The sequence below is a fragment of the Plectrocnemia conspersa genome, unplaced genomic scaffold (assembly GCF_051122295.1).
Source record: "Plectrocnemia conspersa isolate PC_06_02 unplaced genomic scaffold, ASM5112229v1 ptg000009l, whole genome shotgun sequence".
NCBI lineage: Eukaryota > Metazoa > Arthropoda > Insecta > Trichoptera > Polycentropodidae > Plectrocnemia > Plectrocnemia conspersa.
Window position 1 is genome coordinate 4,496,756 of NW_028277173.1, and position 23,196 is coordinate 4,519,951.

The following is a 23,196-nucleotide window of genomic DNA, read 5'->3' on the forward strand; positions in this document are numbered from 1 at the left end:
ATGCTTCATGTTTTATTGCTTATTTGCAATGCTCATATAAAATGCAATAATGATACATACTGAACTGTTATAATATAAAATACAAGCAAGAACAGTAACTTCCAAAACATGTTAATCACCCATAATTATGTACAAAAAAGACAGTTCAAAGCAATCATTTAGTAACATATCTAAAAGGCACTATTGAATATTTTACATATTTTATTTTATCTTGATAGTCAAAATATTTTTTTGTAAACCCTTCATATCAAAATTTTGAGGTATAATTTACATTATTTTTATATAATGTTAAATCTATGTATCTTGAACTTAAATACAGAATAAATTCAATCAGAAAGTTAATTAAAAACAATCATTTTCTACGAATCGCTTAGTCATACCAAAAGAGCACAATATATATTTTTTAGATATTTTATTTACTGTAATAATTATCTAGTGTTACAGCAAAATTTGTAGACAGAAACTGTGTTTTATGTTACAAATTAATAAACTTAAATATTATGCGAAGCATAAATCTTTCTTCAAGATATTGACTGCAAAAATAAAAAAAATCGAAATCAACATTAAAGATTTTTTCTGTATATATTGCAGTGAATGTGAATTATTGACATATGAAAAATTTTATTGATATATAGTCAAATTTCTGTCAATATGTGAAGCTTAAATTTTACTTGTATAAATATAATTTTAATAACTGTTTCAGTGAAATCATATTCGAAAACATTTTCACCAGTAGATTGTGTATACTTCTACTAGGAAAAATATGCGCTAGTTGAATTTAATACTGCACTAATATGTCTATGAAACTCATTATGAGAGTTGCAAAAGTTAATTTGCTATTCAAACCAAACCTAACCAATCTTGATCTAACTATATTTCATAAGCTTTCATTGGGTTAATTCGTTTGAGTTTGAACGGAAAATGTACGTTTCGCAACTGTTAAATTATAGTTTCTCTACTAGTATATATTTACAAGTGTAAAGTATTCGAATATGATTTCACTTGAGTAGTTATTGAAATTATTAAACATGTAAATATATTCGAAAATGTATTCGAATATAATTTCACTGAAAAATACACACTTTTCGTCAACTGAAAATAATGCTGAAATCTCTGTTTATAGATTAATCAAAAATATGAAGCTCTATATAATCATTTCAAGCATCTAATCCAAAAATATTTTTATTCAAAGCGATAAAAATAATTTATTTATAACATATCTTTAACTATAAAATTAGAGGCATACATTAAAATTTCAGTAGCTTCTAAACTCTAGCTAAGCAATTTGATATAAATACCTTTAACCAAATAAAACTGACTTATTTATGTTTAATGAATATAATTATCATTAGAGTTTCATCTATATATTTAAATATTGTAATACGCTTTTACTTTATTTACATAAGATATTTTACAATCCTTTAATTGTTCTTTAAATGCAATAAAAAATACTCTAAAATGTATTTATCTCATTTTTTAAATTCATTGATAATCCGTAAAAGTATTTTCTCTTTTTTTAACTATTGTAGAAAGTTTATTGTATATTTTTAGAAAATGGTTAAAAAATTACATATAATTTTAAAATATGTATTCCTAATTTTGTATATATTAATAAACGTTTTTAAAACTAATCTTCTCAAATCATCATATTATATGATATATTCTGCTTTTTGCAGATCAAATCATATATTTTAGATAGCGCAACTCAATTTTATATTATAACATAAATTAATATTATTAATATAAAGAATATTTAATGCGAAATTTCTAAGACGTCTAAAATAAATTCGACACTTAAATACAGACAGAATGGACCATAAAAATATTTAATAAACTATCACTTAACCCAGAAAAAAAAATACAGACTTACCGCGCAACGAATTTTTTTGTTGATATTTCACTTTCAACTACATGTTTTAATTTTTTTAAATATATTAAACAGTGCCAAAATTTAAGATGTGTTGCTACCTTACAGGCGTAAACTCAATGCGATACAAAAGGGTAAATCTGTACCAACTGGGTCAATCAGACATAATCAATACCTACAAGTAAATAATAACCACAAGAATACGGCGTCTACTTATTTAACAAAATACATGAATAACTGCGTATTTGGAGAATGAAGGCAAACGAGCTAAATGTTACATTTACCACGCGAAAGAAAACATGTTCTCCCTTCCGATTAAATAACGCAATATTTCCAAAATATTTAGGGATGCACCTCTACAGAAGGATTGCCTGTAAAATCAATATTTGGAGTAAAATAAAACAAGTAGGACTTAGTCTAAAAAAATATAGGGTCAATTAATTCGAAATTCCTATGTTGGCAGCACTGTAAATCAGACAGCTGTCAATAATTACACGTGTTTGAAGTGTCAAATGTAAGTTTTCAACAACACATTTACGAAATGGATTGCTAAACCACCTCTCAACGTGTTAAAATTGTTTCAAAGTTGGATCATCTTATTAGTGGTTAATAACTGCACATATACAAATACAAAAAAATAAATTGTGAAAGGTTTTTTTATTTTTTTTCCACAAACGTTTTGTTTTATAAAATTGTAGCTAATAAATAATTGTAAACATGCAAATGGTTATAAACCAGTTACATGAATTTTGTATATAATTAGTATGACAGTAAAATTATTAATATTATTGCAATAAATTTATTTAAAAAAAGACAATTTAGGTGTACGGTTTTCAACTCTTGGGATCAGAAATCGGATGCTCCGTAAAATGACTAAGATTTGAGACAAAGAAAATTGTCAAGAATGAGGTAGAAAATGCCAGACGGAAATACAAGGAGAGACTGGAGAAACATCCCAACAAATTGATGACGAAGAGATGGACTGGAAGATTGAAGAGAAAAATAATTGATTAACAGTTGTCCTGATGAAATGCTGATGGGCGATTCACCCACGTCAGATTTAATGATGTTTTTCTGAACGTGCATTGCAAAAAAAGTTTATATAATGGAAATTAAGTTAATACAATATCATCAATATGTTCTATCTATATATTATTATTATCATATATATTATTGTTTATATATGTACATATATATATATAGAAACAGAGATATTTAACAAAACATCAAAAACAATGCACATAATTTAATTTTTATATTTATATACATATATAATTATTTGAAAGTGCAAAATAAGTTATTCTGTATGTGTCATCTCCTTTACAAGATTGGAATTTTAGATAAGAGATTTGCGATTATAAGTGATTTTGAAGTTTTGGTGTACAAAAAAAACTTATTGTCAGTAAAACAGTATGGCATTGTAAAATGTAGGTAAAATATTATTGTGTTAAGCCGCAGATATATTTTGGTAACTATTGTCTTGATTGAGATTATTTGATTATTTTAATACACATCCGTCTATTGTAGATAAGCGTAATATTCTTCTGAAGCATATTAATCTATCCATTGACTAGCTCGTATTTCACATATTATTTTAAAAACAACAATCAATACCGATAAAAAATAAACTAGAAAATACAGAATATGTGTAGCTAAAAGCAAATATTGTTTACATGCAAAAAGTACACAAATCTAGCACTATACAATAATATGAATGAAGAAGTCTTACAATAGTCGTCGTCCTCCATGGTGGCCGGCGTCCTATCGCGTCGCGCGCACGTCGTTTCGGCAACGTCCATTTAGCTCAAGAAGCGTCCTCGCACTAGTACAAGACACAGACACTGAGGCCCGTGCGGCCGCAGGCGATGCGCGTCATCGTCGGGACTACGAAAGCTCTGCGAGCGTCCGCCCCGCGGGTTAACTCGTCACCGATCTGCTGCCGTTGGGCCGGCGGCGTTGCACGAGGTGCCTCTGCTGCGGCGATACGCCGCTTCCACTACGGCGGCTCGCGGCCGCCCGCCTCATCTCTCGCGGCGCCAGCGTCGGCCGAGACCTCCGCTCGAAGGGTAGTTCAGACGACAAAGTCGTCTCGCGAACGATTAACTCACTTTTTTTTAAAAAAACTTCTTTAATGTGTTGCGTATGTCTTCTACGTGTTTGAATTGGTGAGATTCATCTCAGGTGTAGTGGGTCAATACCTGAAAGACAGTTCAACGCGATCTAGTCAAACACATTTAACCGCGCAACGAAAATTTTTTGGATATTTCACTTTCAACTACACATTTTAAATTCTTAAAAATGCATTAATCAGCACAAAATTTTAGAATGTTTTGCTAACAAACTGCTATTTTTTGTAAAATATGTTTGTATATTTTTAGAAAATTGTTAAAAAAAGAAAACGCTTAAATATAATTTTAAAATATCTATTCTTAATTTTGTATTTTTTAATAAACGTTTATAAAAGTAATCTTCTGAAATCAACGTTTTATATGATATATTCTGCTTTTTGCAGATCAAAGCATATATTTTAGACAACGCTACTCAATTTTATATTATTTAAAATATTATATGAAGAAAATATTTATAATAGAAAATAAATAAAAATTTATAGAGTTTGCTAGTTTGAGACAAGAGATGTAATTTAAGGAAGGCAGCTAGGGTCATTTTTCCTCTGAATTTGGCCGTAAAAATGCATGTGAAATAATTATGAAAAAATGGAAAAGCTGAAACGTCGTCCCTGATTCTAAACCAGAAATTAACCCTCAAAGAAAAACTAAACAACAGTCTCGAATCTATAACGAAAATATGTCATTTAAGTTAAATCATATCGGAATACATTTTCACCGGTAGATACATATGTATTTATACCTGTGTAAAATTATATGATTTTAACTTCTCCATATGTAGTAAAATATATATGTAATGTAAATGTTACAGTGAATGTGTATTTTTCAGTAAAGCTATAACCATATGATAGTAAGTCAAAATACATTTTCACAAGTGGATATATATTTCTACTAATGCTGCTTTAAAATGTCTGTAGAACTCAACTTTAAAGTTGCGAAACGTACATTTGCTGTTTAAACCAAAACCTAACCTACACGAATTAACCAAACCCAACCTAACCTAATGAAAGTATCATTAGATCAAGTCCAAAATATAAGCTTATCCAACTTATCTCTCAGGAGAAAAAGTACAAACAGACGTCACACCTCGCATATTGATTTATAGTTGGTCTGCACTTCGATATAACACTATGTATTAAAAACATGACAGCTATCCTTACGGATATTATTATGCACTTCTAATATAAGAGGGATGATCGAAGCATATTCAAACTGAATTTTAGTCAATAGGAGAGCGCAAAAACAATTATCACTTATCTGAAGGCAAAAATTCACGTCAAAAACAATAAAATCATACCGGCACCATCGCAGTGGGAATGATCGGTAACGAGCTTATATATTATATAAATATATAAATTCACAACAAGATTGTGGCCAAAATATATTATTTTAAATCGAGTAATTAAAAATACTATATACATACATACATATATAAAATAATATCTGAATTAATAATTATTATTAAAATAATTCAAATCATTTCAGATTGAGGTTTTCCTAAATTTTTCTAATCTCACAGATGAATATCGTAAGCCCAATACGTTACAACGGTGTCAGTAGCATTTATATATCTAATTATAAATTATTATGCGAATTATAATTGACAAATAATAGATGTTACTTTGCAGCAGGGCCGGTTTTATATATAAAAAAAATATTCTACTGCCAAGGGCCTAACTTGTGTAATCGTATTTTTTTTAAATGTACTGTGAAGGTATATATTTTGCAATACATCACAAAACTTTGTATATATTTTGTTTTATTTATAATAATACAAGTGAATTTGTATTATTTATTTAACTCAAAACTATGTGCATGTCAGTTAAAACAGCGGTTTCCAACCTGGGAGGCGCGCCTCCCAGGGGAGGCGTGGACTATTGCCAGGGGAGGCGCCAACATTTTTTAATGAATTATTTTTTATACCATAATATCTACAAATGAATAAAACTTGATATATTAACGTAACAGTGAAAATTCAGTGCATGAATGTTAATTTTTTTACATTTACATATATTTAATTCCTATTAAAAAAATTATCTGGAGCGGAGAAATTTAAAAATGGCGCGTTTGCAAACCTCTGTTTCGGTAATACACAAAACGACCGCTAGTTGCATAAAACAATAACCTCAAATTTAAATGTCACTCGTGTCAACTGAAGCGTGTCGGCAGGGCGTGATATTGTTTTTTTTAATTGTTTCTGACGTGATTTCTTCTTGAAAATAATCGTTAGTATATTTTAAACTTCATTTTTTTTTATTTAAACTATCATTGATTTTAATTTATATCAATAAAATATTTTTTAGAGTGGTTACAAGAGAAAAGTCAACAATAATGAAGATACTGATGCTGATACTAGTGGGAATAAAATCAAAAAAGTACAAGGAAGTAAAGCTCCCAAGAAAAGACAATACAGTTCATCCTATTTATCATTAGGATTCACTAGTTAATAATAATAGATGGCTTGGAAAAACCAATGTGTTTGTTGTGTTCGAAAGTTTTGGCTTCAGATAGTATGAGACCAGTCAAATTAAAACGGCACCATGAAACTCTACATTCTGAATACGTTGATAAGTCCATAGAATATTTTGAAAGAAAATTGGATGAGTTTAAAAATATTCTTTCTGTATCACCAAATGCATTATTGGCTTCGTACCATGTCTCTTACCGAATCGCAAAATGTAAGAAACCACATACAATAGGAGAAACTCTAATTTTACCAGCAGCTATTGATATGGTTCGAATAATGTTCGGCGAATCATATGCAAAACAGTTGCAACAAATTCCGCTTGCTGATAATACAGTCGAAAGAAGAATCAATGATATATCTGAAGATATTTGCGATCAATTAGTTTCTCGGCTGCGTACTTCGAAATTCGCCATACAAGTAGATGAGGCAACTGATATAGCTAAAGATGCCCATTTAATTGCATATGTTCGATATGTTGTGGAAAATAATATTCATTAGAAGATATATTATTTTGCAAACCCATTCCTGGAAAGACCACATCCATTGAAATTTTTAATATAATGGACAGTTTTTTTAAAGAAAACGACATAACGTGGAGTAATTGTATTGGACTGTGTACTGACGGAGCTCACTCAATGTCACAGAGCAGCTCTAGTGTCAAAAAATATGAGCGAGGAACTTAACAACATTTTTACAAAAATTATAAAAATTATAAACTACATTAAGAACAGTCCTTTGAGATCTAGGCTGTTTGCAAAGTTGTGTGTAGATATGGAAGCTAATTATACCTCACTTCTGTATTATTGTGAAGTTCGCTGGCTATCTCGTGCAAAAGCGATTCAAAGGGTATTTGAACTCAAAGAAGAAATAACAGCCTTTCTCGAAGAAAATCACCACGAAGAGGCACATTTGTGGACGAACGATAATTTCCTTGTTAAACTTGCCTATTTAGTTGAAATTTTTGGAAAATTGAGCAGTTTGAATAAATCAATGCAGGGATCACAAATGCATCCACTTGTTCAAAAAGACAAAGTAAAAGCTTTCATTAAAAAGTTGAAGTTATGGAAGTCAAATTTACAAAAGAATGAGTTGGACATGTTTTCACTGTCAAAAGATTTCTGGGCCACAGCCAATATTGAAACAAGCAAGAATCTTTTTATTGAACACTTGGATGGTCTAGTGCTGCATTTTTCAAATTATTTTAAACACCTTGATTTCTCAAAGTTTTTGTGGGTACAGAATCCATTTATCGACGATGAAAACGACAAATTTGAGCTGACAACCATTGAAAAGGAAAAACTTATAGAATTATCATGCGATAGCCCACTAAAACAAAAGTTTCAAAATGAAACCTTAATTCAATTTTGGATGAATCTTAAAGGAGAGTATGAATCTTTGTATTGCAAAGCAATGCAAGTGCTTCTACCGTTTGTAACGTCGTATTTATGCGAAACGGGCTTTTCGGCACTGGCTGCAATGAAAACTAAATATCGCAACAGGTTAGTAGTCGAAAAAGAGATACGAGTGGCACTCTCCACATTGCCCCCAAGATTTGATAAGCTTTGTGCTAATAAACAACAACAACCGTCGCATTAAATTTTTATGCGATAGATGTAGTTGGTTTAATTGTTTAAAAAAACTTATATATAAAAATAAATATACACGTATGTGTATGTTATAACTAAACCTTGTTATTATTCTGTTAATTATGGTTTTCAGTTTATTTTTGTAATAAAGTTTTTATTATTTAAAACGTGTCTATATTATTTAATCTATTAAAAAAATAAAAGGTAAGGGAGGCGCGGAAAAAAATTTTTTTTTTGGGGAGGCGTAGTAACAAAAAGGTTGGAAACCGCTGAGTTAAAATGTTATTTTTGAAGTAATAAGTATTAAATTAAAAAAATGAGTACATATACTTAATTAAAATTAAGATATTTACTTTTCATATCAATTATTTTTTAGCTCAAGACCTTATGTAGATAAAATATTATGCTCTAATGTTTAAATAGCAATTTGTAATAAAACATCCAAAAAATCCGCGCTGCGCTGCTAGCACATCTTAAGTTTTATTAAAAATAAAATGTCAGTTTGAGAACGAAATAAACAAAAAATCGCCTCTTAATAAATAAAACAAAAACCCACGATCCTAAAAAGGTTATCTATCTCTGACTTTTAGATGGATGATTGAAATATAATCAACCATAACATGCATTGCGTTTTACGTTGATACGTCGTCGTCTAGGGGATAATATTATTATTAAGAGTCGATTAAATTACGTTAAATCAAATACAAATTTTTATATATAGGTTAATTGATATTAAATCCTCACATTTATTTCATGTAGGTACATCTCGTTTTATTACCCTTGTTTATTGCCAATTATATGTTCATTTATAAATTAAACTACGGACCTTGATTAAACTGCCTGATACAATTTTAGTACACTGGATTTCTCTAACTGATTCACATGTTTAATTTTCAGATAATTAAAATACTCCTTTGTTTGTTTATTGTTTAATTTACATTTAAATCAATGTCTCAAGCTTGATTTTTACAAGATTGCTGATCAACGAACGAAGACATACTGAATACAAAAAGGTCGATAATCCAATTTAGATGTATTTTTATTTTTAAACTGATAATTCAATAAGTCATTATCTCGTCCTTGAACGCCAATGGAAAAAACATGTATTACTCACAACTTATTTGTTTATATTTATATTGCACGTTTATAAATAATACGAAAAACCTTCGATAACCAAAGAGATACTGAGTAGTCCAACTAACACCGTTCACTTATATAGGGACCGCTCAGTTACCAGAACTTTCCAGACATAACTCTGGAACTTTTCAGTTATTTCTGTAAACCATTAGCATAATTCGATTTTGCTGACTGACAAATTGCACGCGATAGTCACGCGACCTATACAAAATAATTATCACCTAAAATTTGAGCGAATTCAATAATTTAATAATGGTAAACTTGTGGTAGTATTATATATATATACGAAATATCATACATATGTTTCCTTATCACAAAAAGCATGTGTTGCAAAATGATAACATAGTTCCATTCTGACGCATTTATATCACGTGGTCGTCCAATTTATAATATACCTTTAATTGAGACAAATTTAGACGATCAAAAGTGATTAAACTCGAATTACTTTCATTATTATAGTCATAATAAATTAGAAAGTGTTTATATTTTAATTGACGGCATAAACTAAAGACAGTAATAATAGTCTTACCTTTCATAAAGGTAATTACATTTATAGACATGTTTTGATTGAATAAATATAAATTATCAGACATATTGCATCATTGATTTAAAACTGCGATTGAAATCAGAAATCACTTTAGATATGATGTCAGAAGCATGTCAAAAATAAGTATCGCCTCGTGACTAAGTCCTTCAAAAGTCTAAATAAATTAACAGCATCCTAGCTTGACTTTAAAAATCACTCTATATCTATTCTAAAGTTAATCTAGGAATACCTAATTTAGGAATTGTAATACAATTAATATTTAAAACTTTTTTTTATACGCATTTAATACATTTTACGGTTTAAAAATACCGTCCGGCAAAAACTGCAAGAGTCAGGTAAATATATTATATATAAGAGTATGCAAAAAAGTGTTCTATATCCATTATAAAACATTTTCGTCCTTTCTACTTTTTTCTCTAGAATTTTATTTACTGAGTAACGATTTTTTTATTTTTAAAATATTTCGCCATTTATCAAGCTTTGACGATATATTAACAAAAACATTTTTTAAAATAAGATGGCAGTTATCGTATCTTAAAAAACCGTTTAAAACCGTAATAAAAAAATAGACAGTAATAAAGAGTCTGGTTCCACCCCAAATCACCAAGTTTGGCCAAACGATCGAGAATAAGAAGGCACACACTGAATCACTTTCTATGAATACTTAATTATATACTCAACCTAGAACTCTCTTGCGTTGTAATCTGACATGCGTAAGCCCAATGCGTTACAGTGGTGTTAAATGTATTACAATTCACAATTAATATACATATGTTACATTGTAGCTGGAGCTGGTTTTTAATATTGGCACGTTTTTATTAATAAAAATCAAGACTGCTGTCAGGGTTTGAATCCGTGGCCTCTGATTTACTTATCCAGATCTTAAAGTATACGCTATTAGAATACACCAAATCGACTGAGCCCAAGTCCAGCTAATGAATCACCGCAATCCCAAGAGCTCAAACCGAACTTCGAGACGACCTGGGGACTATATGAAGTAGTACTATGGCGAGAATGGGTATTTATACACATATATATTTTATTGCAGTTATTATAACTGGAATGCAAATGCGTCACTTATCACGCAATGCACCACTTTTGGCGCATGCGCCATGGTTTGATGTATTTGTCCATGGAGTTCAAAAACCTCGAAATCGAATCTACTATTACACATATAGATAGTTGCGTAAAGTTTTTGACCTAATGCATCTAACGGAACGACGTCGTTTGATTTGAAGAAAATGCCCGCTGACGCACGTAGACCAAGAAGACTTCAACCTTGCCTTAAATTCCGGTTATCCATCGACTGATTGCATGGCGTTGAAGGCAAAATTGTTCCTAGATAGGTCGCGTGACTTAATCGAAACGGTATTGTCTTGGAAATGGGTCGCAGTGATTGGAAGGTCGTATCCGTCGCGAAAAATTTGTGTAAGGCAAAATGCGGAAGAAGGAGATTGACACGAGAACGTAAACATAAGCGTTTTTGATAAGAGCATGCGCTTATGCACGAACATGCGTGACTGTTGATAAAAAATGTAAATACAACGACTACTATGACTATGTACTACACATTGTTGTGTACGTGCATGTTACTAGAAAATAATACTAATACATGTGGGTAGTTTTTGCGTAGTTGACATTGAAACCGCAGTATTTCGAATGGAAACCGGAAAATATGCCAGTCGCCACAATAACCGTGGTTTTGTAATTATTAAAATGAGAGGGGATATTTAAACACAACTATGATGATCGAGTTTTACTGATCTGCTTCTTTCTAGAGTACTGAATTAGTCATACCGGAAGTATTCAATTGGTTAGAAGTGAAAGATAGGCGACATAATTTAAATTGTTTCATCATAGAGCGTATGAAAATTATAAGGTTTAAGAAAGCTGCGACTGATATGTAATTGTAAATGCAATTTGATCCATAACTGTCTTTGGTATTATATTAAGACCTTTCCGTACTACGAAAATTATACATAAAAAATGTTTGTCAATATGTTTTTACTACTAAAAAAAATATTGTGCTATGAATTTCTATGCCAAGTTAATATTAAGGCTAAGAACCTGTGGCCTTGTAAGCAATAAAGTGCGACCTTTGGAATAATTTCAAATAAATTTAAATTATACCATTAAAAATCGTTTATGGTTAATTAGTTTCAATAATTATTAAAACAAATTCATTTCATATTTATAGTCAGATTAAAATTTTAAACTATAAAAATCAATATTTCAATCAAAACGTAATCACACTTATAATCATTGCTTCGAAAGTAATTGTGCAAGAATTGTTAGAAGATTTGTGCTCCTCGTATTTACAAAAAAATAGAGTTTTTATCAGTGTAACAAGAAATTATGCAAAACACATATTCACGCGGATGTCTTTTAGCATATTGGCGCTAAAAACCGTTGGACCTTATTTTAACAAAAAAATAGTTCTGTGCCATATTTTTTCGGAAAGTAAGTACCGCACAACCAAATTACATATTCCAAAAGATACAAATATGCTGGTTTGTATTATTTCATAATTCAAAAGTTTTTTTATGTTCTCGCAAAGTAAAAACAATAGGCAGATTTTTGGCGCCTTTGCAAAATTATGTAAATGTCTATGAAATTTATTTTACTCAAAAGAAGCCGAGTCCAAGTAGCACAGCACAAACTAAATCTCAATTTTGGTAGCAATATTATGCTGCTGAGAAATTTGCTACCACGTACGAGTGCGGTTTTTTGTAAAGATATTGAATGATCCTGGCTGGCACTTTTAATTATTTTCAGATTTTGAACATACCCACAAAAACTTTGCTTGGACCAACCCAAGTGGGAGTTTTCCGGTCCTTCTTATTTCGTTGGCGTCTAAGAAGCTCTGAAGTGGGATAAGACTATTTGTTATTAAAATATTTAGAAAGTGTTTCGCTGGTCCTTCAAGCCTGCAAGGTCGCACGCAACAAAAAACACAACCCTGACTTCCCCGACGTTGTGGTTCTTGCGTTAGTATACTAGTTATTTGCCTTTTTGCAAATCCATGGTTATCTTTATGGTCATAAGCGGGGCATCAAAAATATACAATTAGTTGAAAATAATTTAAAAAAACGCTGTTAATAAATTAATAAAATTAAACGCGGGCGGAAGTTCCACTGAAACTATCGACAATTATTCTACAGAAATACAGTTTAAGAACTAAAATTAAAACGACACAAACTTTATAGTTTTCCTTATCAATAATTATGATAACAAAGTATGAAATTAAAATATATTTTTCAAAAATAGTTTTATTTTATTTTAATGTATTTCATAAAAATATTACATACGATTTGATGCTGAGTAATATAAGAAGAATAAGAATGCTCTACAGGTTGGGGCAAAAGTGTTTTTTTCTTATTTGAAAAAATCTTATTAACTGTTACTTATGATTTACAAGTAAAGTAAGCAATTTACTAGACACTAACATATATTTACCCGCAGTAAGGTAATTGCCACAAATTACATACAAAACAATAAATCAAATATTCAAACTCAAAGGGAATATGTACAGGTGAATAAAATATGCGCTACTCAATTACCTCTCTCTCGACACACGCTACTTTGATTTGTATTTTGTCCAAATAAGATTGCAGCAACTTCATATGAAGATAAACCGTTAAATCTAGTTTACTAGATAAAAAAGTAGAGTTTGTAATGAGTTTCATTAATGAAATTTTAAATCATTAATGAATATTCAAGATAACTTCGTCAACGGTTAATAGGATGATTTGCTTATAATAACCTCCTACTTGGGCAGTCGTGAGCGACTGTCTGATTAACCGACGCGAAGATACTGATGGACATGTATTATTTGTTTCAATAGTATTGCCACAATGCAAGTAGCGTTTTAGAGCTTTCTCAAAATCAGTTTTGAATCACTTAAAGCAACTAAAAATTTAATGTGCATGAATATAATTCGACACGAAGTTTTCTCTATTCTACTTGCAGAGAATAATCTGCAAATAGAACGGAGGTATGAATTTGTATAATAATATTTCTAGAACAATCCGAAAAATAAAAATAGAGCGGATTTCTTCAATGGAAATAAAAAACACCCTTATTCATTAAATATAAATTATAATATCAAAGTATTTTTTTATAATCTGCTTATAAACTAAATTATAAATGTGCTGAAAGTCAGTAAATGCATTGAACATTTGTATAAATTCAGAAATTAAACGTACCATTTTTTTTATAAAAATAATAAAAGACCTCTGTACGCAAACATCACTCCAATGCAAAAAAATATTTGACTGGCAACACTCATACATTTGACTGTATTGATAAATTAATTATTTTGTACTTATGTACGTGTAAATATTTTATTTTATTCGAAATATTTGTAGAGATATTTCTATAATAATATGACATGTACACTCAATGTACATCACAGTAAAGAAAGCTTAAGCATTTCGAATTCAACTTATTATTAGCAAAAATTCCGATCATAGATGATCAATATACACATATATGTATATTTATGTAATGCCTGTTTATATCACATACATATGTCAATATGATTTTATTTTTAAAATATTTTACAATTATATTAGTAATTTACATTGGTGTCATAGACTTACATTTCCTAATTTTTTTTTACTTATATATAGAAAATAATATAAAGCAATTGGAATTAAAAGTAAAATATATTTGACAATCAATGTTTTCGTGTGCGCAATAATCCGGTCACCTTGGCTAAGATATACAACAACCAAGCCTCCGCCGAAAGTGCTTCAAATCAATTATTACTATACTAAGCCCTGATTTAACATTCACATGGAGTTTCCCATAAGTGTTGACAATTACCCCACTTTCTCTACCTATTTTATACAAAGACCTAGAATTAACGCACACTCTTATTCACCATGAATCAAACTTCGATTAAAAACACGCAACAGTTCTTATAATGCACCCACGGTAAATTAAGATATTGATCTTTTATAAGCCTCAATTATAATTCAGAGCTAAACGTGTCTCATGGGAAACCACAATTTCGATGAAAGTATCAAATAACGTATCGCCTTCGATACCTTGGTAATCGTAATCAGCAACCGATCTATCTAGAATTTAATTTTAATACTCCCTTAACAAACACCTGCAATATGGGTTTGTATATTTGATGAACACTGTTCAATATACAACATCGAACTTGTATACATTATTGTTCAATTAGAGCATTCATTAACCAACATAAATAAACTGATGCACGCGATAATATTCTTATGCGCGGCACGCTTTTGAGCGACGTTAAAGTTTCATTCATTCGACCTTTGTATTTACATACACTCCCCATATACACATAAGGGTGGATCGAAATCGAAGGTCGAGGAGACACGCGATTCGATCATATGTCGATTGAGTTATTGGATGAAGGTCGTGAGTAATACATCTTTGATCATTAGGTAAAATATATAATTTTCTCTAGACACGTACGCTTCAAAGACAAAAAAAAACACAATAGATTTTTTTTAATATGTTGTTGGAACCTTTTCCTTGTCGTTAGAGTGCTTCGCCCCTCACTAGGGGGTAGGTGCGCAGCCCTCTACTACGGCGTAGAGGGGGTATCGATCGTAGGCGTAGCTACGCCAGGAACGCGGCCGACTGCCGAAACAGCCTGCGACACACTGACGCTCAGACACGCCGGTACCTACGACACACAGGCGCAACAGAACCTTTCTCCTGACCTAAGAAGAGTCATCCCTGGATCTTCGTAGAAAAGCCTCGAATTAATCATTACAACCGAGATAGAAAATAAATAAGCTAAAACATAAGAAACGTGGTAATCAATCATGTTATTGGACTGAGTAGATTAGTTACATAAGTTACAGCATACAAGTATCGAAAAACAACCCGAAAAATATCATGTTTGACCTAAAGTAAACGTATCTAATGGCAATTGATTTTTTCGGTTCATGTGTCAAGTAATCGTGTTAAATAATTACATATTAATCGACGATTTTAGTAGCAATGTTTACAAGTCATTGTTTGTGTTTTGTTTATACCAGTGTGGAAACATCGCTTCTCAACACTTTGTATGCGGGGGACGAGAATCTTTTGTTTCGCGACGCTTATCGGTTAAAAGCGGGAGACGAAGACGAAATATTTTTGTACTGCAATTTCATTAGTGAACGCCCATACACAGACAACCGATTTTTTTTAACAAATTCTAGTATCACACTTGATTATAATTAAGAATGGCAATAATTTGGGGCAAAAATGTACCTCTGGTACTACCGGTATTTCATTTTGTAATACTGGTAGTACCAGAGGTACAAAAAAAGTGCAATAAATAAAATAAAATAATATAAATAAATCACATCTCAATCACAAAAATATTACAATCATCAATCATACTTTTAACAGATTTACAATTGTCTACGCACTTCTTTCTCATAAGATTCTTTCGGATAATCGTAACTGACAAAAAAATAAGAAGTAATATATTTTATTCGAATAATTTGGCCCATGGTATAAAAAATTAGAAGGCATCCAGAAGCAATCGATCAAAGACGATGTTGTCCGTGATTTATTGTCACAAAAGAGGAAAGATTTGGTATCTGAATTATCGAAAATATTTTTTTGTCATAATGTGTTTTAATAAAAATAATTTGTAATTAAAATATTAAATATATAGAAACAATAGTTGTCGAGGTATTCTAATGCTCTAGTTTTGCTAATCAATAAAGTAAATTAAATTAGATATTAAAAATGATGTCAATACCGGTATTGACTAGTTTTTTCTCGGTAAAACCGGTATTATTGTAATCTCTAGTTATAATGTCACATTTTACTATAAAGAGGTTTTGAATTTATCCCTATTTTTTTTTATTTCCAAATTCAACGAACGACATGTAGTAAATAATTTTTTTTTTAAATATCTATCTACTCAAAATTAAGTTTGGGCGATAAAAATCCTTATTAAAACGCTTTTAAATTTAAAAATATGCACTATAACGAATCAGTCAGAGTTGCGAGATACCGTATGTGGTGTTCCTATTGCTTTGCATTCCACTGTGACGTTGCACAATTATAATTTGATAGCGTACTCGGTCCCCGTGTACCGTTTTTTACCGATATTTATGTAAGAAGATACTATTATTAATTATTTTATTATCGAATTAAATGCCAAATCATAATCTTTATTTTATAAAAACGTTACGTCTGTACTAAAATAATGCAGTATATTCATTACTAGACTAAGAACCCGACATGATATTCACAACTCGCAGAAAAGTTTGAAAGGTTAAAACGGATTTTTTCATTACAACGATTCTTTTTCGCCAAAATATAAAAATAAAATGAGGCTTGTTTATAAATTCATAAATGAAATCCATTTACCAATGGTAAAATAATAAACTGAAGTTTGAATGTTGCAGCTGAATAAATGTGCCCAGAAAAATAGATTTATCAGATCAGTTTTTCGATGAGAAGAATTGAGCACATTGTGAGTAACATCGATAGCCAATTAAATAGCGAATGTTTTTCTCGGCCCCACCCGGTAGTTCCTAAACATTTTCGACTTTCGGTGGCGTCGAGATTTAACCAAGGCGGCATATGGCAAATTTTAACAAGAACACTTTGCAAAATAGCGAATATTTTATATAGTTATAGGGTTAAATAAAAATAGTAATAATAAAATTTTAAAAAATTCCGCAAACATTTAGTTATTGGCTTGAACCACATTATTTACTCGAAGAGTTAATGCTATGTTTCAAGTGACTGAAAAATTGGCTTCCCATGAATAGTCTGCATGGAACAACTACAAGCAAAAACATAATTAATGAAATTGAGATGGTAACAGAATATATTCTAGTGTTATGTAGTAAAATGTGTCACAAACGATGGTGGTAAAAATACACGCGAAACAAGTAAAAAATGAATACTAGGTGTTCAAGGACTCTGATAATTCATTGTAATATTCACTGGCAGGTACATTGTAGGATATATCCTTATCATGATTTATTGATAGCGGTGAACTTTATTCACTCTTGTCAATTTAACTGTCGACAGTTCCGTGATTTTTTTATCAGAAATAAAGAACGAATATCCTGCTCTATCATACAGCAGTTTGATGGCTTAGTCATAGTAAAGTTTTATAGATTTAAATTTATTGAACTCAGAGAAGCGATTTAAATTTTTTTTAACGAATACTAAGTGGCTTTGAAAATTAGTTTTTGCTGCAAATAACATCGGATTTCTTAACTAATTTAACTTAAAAATACAATGAAATACAGTGCCCATATATGAAAGTTACTTACTTTATTTTGAAGCTCACTTTAATTTTGCTTCCTGGTCCAGTAAATATAAAATATTAGCGATCTGGACCTTGCATCAGATGAAGAAGAAATTGATTTGATGAACAACAAGCTTCTTGTTAAATAATATAAATATCGGTTTGTGCTTATATTTAATGTTTCCAATAATATTATTCTACACAACAATAGGTTCAATTTACTAAACTGTGTTTTTTTTTAATTATTTGTGGTGCCTAACATATGAATTTAATAAATTTCGTATACCCTATATGATTTGAATTTAAATATTTTTAATATATTACTCATGGGCGGAAGTAAGAAATAAAATAGCGGAAATTCTACCAGATATGTGACTCGTTAAGAATAAAACGGACTACTTCTGCCTGATTGGTCTTCACCTTGAAAGGGCGCTTCTACACGAAACAAACAAAATGGTCGGTTCTTTACTATTATTTAATGCTTATCTCATATCATATTTATATTATTTTTAAATTCTAGTATTCATTATGTTTTTAAATATAAAATAAAGCTAAATCGATTATACTATCATATATGAACACATAAAACGAAATTTACAATAAAACCACCGAACAGATGTTCTTTTTAACTTTACTACAAATTATTTAGAAAGCGAGTAAAATCTTTAGCGACACGCGTGCAATTCAAAAGACAACTCAGGACACACTGCATGAGCAGTGGGAAAGGTTCCAGATGTAGGTCAAGTGCAAGCAGTATGAATAAGCCATTAAACCATGCGTTTGTACATCGACGCGCTACACGTATGAAATTTAAAGTATTAAAAAAATGTTTTTTTTAACCGTGTAAATTGAGGTATAAGTGTATATATTACTTCATTCTTCGTTTTTCCACTTTCTATATAAAATAGCAACACTATAAATATACTATTTCGCTGCTATTTATAAAAAAAAAGTTTTGCCCACTAATGAATTATTATTTAAAACATACATTTTAATATCAAAATGTATTTTATGAATTATGTCAATGAAAATGATCTTCAAAAATAATTATTTTTGAAGATCGTTTAATATTAGTATTCCTATTCAACAAGAGAGAGAAAAATACTGATTTTTTGCTTTTGGAGTTTAAAGTTAAGTGTTTAACTTAAGAGGTTCAGTTATCGCCACCTTGTATTGTATTGTTTGTGTTCATTACACCTATAATTAATATTTAATTTTACTTCTATGTCTTTTTTATGTATAGATATATACATACATACATACATATTGAAGAAGAGAATAGCGTCACGCGCTATTATATTTTACCTACAGCTTCTTCTTAGTCACAACTCACCCACCGTCACTGATACCAATACTATTAGTAATTTTATTCCAAGATATTTATTATCTAACTAGAACTCTTTCTCGGTAACCCAATAATCTAACCTAATTGTGCTGAACTATTGCGACATTTTCATTTTATTTGTGATTCAATTGGCTCATGGAAATAAAAACATTGTTGAAGTTTTCTCAGTCTAATCGCATTATATAATTTGAACTAGCGATTTTGACAATATTTTCAAATTTTGTCTGAATCAGATATTGCTAAATCAATACACAACCAGAAGCGATTCTCGAACTTTCATTGAAAACGACGTCAATGTTCCATACGCAATTCATATAACCGAAGCAGCATTTCACCAGATTGTTCCTCGTCTCGTTTTCCTGTTTCATTGTGGCGTTAAACAATAAAACTGCGTATACAGCAAACTATAGTACATACGAGAGGGGTTGCGTCGGAGGGTTGAAAACGAGTTCATTCCAAATGAAATATGTAGAGACCTAAGCAAAAAAAAATTGGCACAAGTCTTTGCCAGGTCTTTCTTCCGTCTACTACCCTCCCGTGGGTCCTATGTACCAACCAGCTGTCATGTGGATATGTGTAGTATTTTAGATATATGTATGCAAGTAACTTTTATTTGTATTATATTTTTTTTAAAAGTGTGACTTGAATTCGCATGTTTGATATTATTGAACTGCGTAAAAATATGTTGCAATACAGTACTGCTGCTTTTATTATAATAAAACACTACATTTCCAATATAATTTTATGGTTTTAAGTGTATGAATATATTTTAACTAACGCTCAATATTCACATATATAATTTTCTTTGAAATTTGAATGTTTTTAAATGCTTATAATTAACATAATTTATGCACATATTACTGTAATCTAACAGACTAGCTGTCGGTACCTCACTATCGTGAGGTACCGATAGCTAGCGAGTGTGCGAATACCGGACCCTCAACTTTTTGGGTTTTAAATATAATTTTTGCTTCGTTCTGATTTTTTTAAATATTTTTTAAAATTTAATGGTTCAAATTGGACATTACTATTTAGGATTTTCAATGATAGACAAAATAGTTCAATCTATAAAAAACTACTTAACATTTTCAATTCATTTGAAAATAGGTTTACAACTTGACTAAATATTTCCAGAAGAAAACATTTTATATTATTTATTAGATTTACAACGTTAGATTTTATCGTTATATTGAAACTTAGATATTTAATGATAAATCTAAATATTGTATATCATTTATGAATAGGTTTAAAACTTGGCTAGATAATAATAAATTAAAAATTGTACTATGAAATTTCAATACAGCGAAGCTCACGGAACCAATGAATAAATTTTGGTATACTGAAAATTCGTTATATTGAACGTAAGGAAGATGATATATTTTATTTTTAATTATCACATTACTACAACATCAAAATAACCTCTTATAAGGTTGACAGATAGTTTTTTGCCCATTTTTAAGGATACTATATGAAACAATAAAATTTGTGAAAAAAATGTTTTATAAAAAAAGTTTGAGGGTCAGCGAAACACCTGTAATGTCGCTTTTGAACACATCTGTCACGCACCACGTCAAGAACGAACTGAATTTGGAGAAATATTGTGTAAAGTTGCAACGTCATTCTTAAATTCGGATCAAAATATTTCGTTATACTGAGATCAGTCTTCGTTATAATGAAAACATTTTGTATGCAAGTTTTTCGGGGAAAAAATTAAAGATTCGTTATACTGGGAATTTTGTTATTTCGGTATTCGTTACAAAGAGATTTCGTTGTAATATTTTTTAAAATAGGTTTGTAACTTTACTAAATATTATTAAAACAAAAAATATCAAGATGTTTTCAACATAAAAAATAATATTAAAACGTAACATTTTGTATCATTTAAAAGTAGGTTTACAGTTTAATAAATAATAATAATAATAAATAGCATCGGTTACACATCCGCTCAAAAATATTACTGATATGAAAAAATATTTTGTTACACCTTACTAACGCTACAACACAATCGATCATATATAGTTAGTGCAATGTGAGTGATTATAAGTCATTGATTGTGTTTTAGGGTATTTTATGTGTTTGAGTGCCAGTTTTAACGCTGCATAACACAATTATATCATAAATTTAAATTTTCGTAATAAAAAAGTTTTTTGGTGACATCATAAGTTACTTTATAATTTAAAAAAAATATTTCTATGTTTTATGTGTAAATATAAAAGTCAGTTTTTAATTACATTTACTAATGAGAAAGAAACAATAAACTAAAGATATCAAGCACCTAATCTGTTACTTTAGACCAAAAGTGCGTTTTAAAAATATTAATAATTTTGAAACCTTTGTCTTTTTTGATTAAAAAATATTTTGATTTACATCTTTTTTAAAGTAAATGTTTTTCTGAGCAGCATTATATATTTTAATAATTAATGAGTGTAAAAAGTTTTCACTATATTTAAAATTAATAATGAACCAATGATATTTAAAATCTATAATAAATGATTTATATTTAAAATCCATAATAAAATAAAAAATATTTTTAATGTTGAAAAAAATATTTTGAATAAATATTGAAATTTTATTCTGAAACTTTTAATTTAAAAAATATTTAAATTAGTGTTATACATTTTTGTGTAGTTTAGTTTCAAAGGCGTCAGTAAGATGGATTTTTGCAATACTGTGCGCTTAGTAGTTGGTTGGTAATGAATAGTACTTATTTTGAAACTTTGCCCCTTTTTGTTTAAAATACTTTTTAAAGCAAAGTTTTAAAAATTCTCTAAAAACTAAAACTTTAAATTGCCAACGTTCGCCAAAATTTAGGTACATATTTTTTCTGTATAGAGAAGCTAATACATATCCACATTATTTATATTATATTTTAAATCTATAAACTAAAAAAATATTTTAAAAAACATTTTTTTTGTATTTGATGATTTTTATACATATTTTAATAAATTTTATACAATTTAAATCGTTAAAATAAATTTCGCTCGTTAAAATCAATTTCGCTCGTTAAAATCAATTTAGTTCGTTCTCAAGCGCGGGACTTCCCAAATTTGCTTTGACAGTTCTTCTGTCAGATCTGGCAAGAAATATGTTATAATCGCGGGATTTTTGTTACAAAGTGACAATTGAAGATGATTCAAGTGATGCAGCATTTGAAATTATAGACAAAACTATAAATTGCGGGTGTGCCAGTAAGTGTTTAGTTATAAATGAATAATATAACACGGTTATTCTAACAAAATTACTATTGACTTTCCAGGATCTAATATTAAAAGACAAACAGCGGTGATTTGGCAATTAAAGGTATACATACCGAAATTAATTAAACATATTACAATGCTAGTAATAATAAAAAATATATGACATATTGTGACAATTTTGTAAAAGATGAAAAGATGCCAATCAACGTGTTTAATCCTCTACAGTACATCCATCAATTGTGTTCTTTGGTTGTCGTTTAAATTTAATTTATGGATTATATTAGTAGTAATAATGTGTTCAATGTTTACTCTTGATAGGAGTCTTATTGTTTTTTAATTATTTTTCAGAAGCAATGATGGAACAATTTGATGACCTATATGGCTACAACGTAGAATTGGTATATATAAACAAAGAGTTAATCTTCTCGTGTTGAAGTCACTGTCAGCAAGTAATATCTTTTTATAAAGAACATACTACATAAGTTTGATGTAACTGAATATCTTAAATTTGGCTATTCAGAAAGAGGAATGATGGCACAGAACAAAAATTGTACCTATTTTGCCACATCGGAATTAAAAATAACCCACTCTTAGATATTTTGGCTATCGATTATTCCAGGTATGCAATCACATATTTATAATCATTGTAAAATGTCGTTTATTAGATAAC

General features: G+C 29.8%; 1 protein-coding gene and 2 long non-coding RNA genes across 7 annotated transcripts in view; 2 read left to right on the top strand and 1 right to left on the bottom strand.

Annotated features, from left to right (window-relative positions):
* LOC148231630 (influenza virus NS1A-binding protein homolog) overlaps window positions 1-23,196 on the bottom strand; it is a 51,600-nt gene that overhangs the window by 24,017 nt on the left and 4,387 nt on the right. The window contains exons 1-2 of one of the 5 annotated variants that reach the window (XM_088192266.1): window positions 15,238-15,377; window positions 3,597-4,065 (exon numbers count right to left, since the gene is read on the bottom strand). The exons of 1 other annotated variant lie outside the window; for it this stretch is intronic. In XM_088192266.1, the coding sequence (XP_088048392.1) occupies window positions 3,597-3,666 (70 nt within the window). In that variant the 5' untranslated portion in view covers window positions 3,667-4,065; window positions 15,238-15,377. Of the gene's footprint in view, window positions 1-3,596; window positions 4,066-8,872; window positions 9,233-15,237; window positions 15,378-23,196 lie in introns of those variants that run through there. 3 more of the 5 variants (XM_088192269.1, XM_088192271.1, XM_088192268.1) reach the window with 3 other exon arrangements.
* Window positions 6,095-7,160, top strand: LOC148231631 (uncharacterized). Its single transcript, XR_015810665.1, has 2 exons — window positions 6,095-6,218; window positions 6,297-7,160. It is a non-coding gene; the product is annotated as an uncharacterized LOC148231631 (long non-coding RNA).
* Window positions 22,380-23,156, top strand: LOC148231632 (uncharacterized). Its single transcript, XR_015810664.1, has 4 exons — window positions 22,380-22,517; window positions 22,586-22,629; window positions 22,875-22,975; window positions 23,047-23,156. It is a non-coding gene; the product is annotated as an uncharacterized LOC148231632 (long non-coding RNA).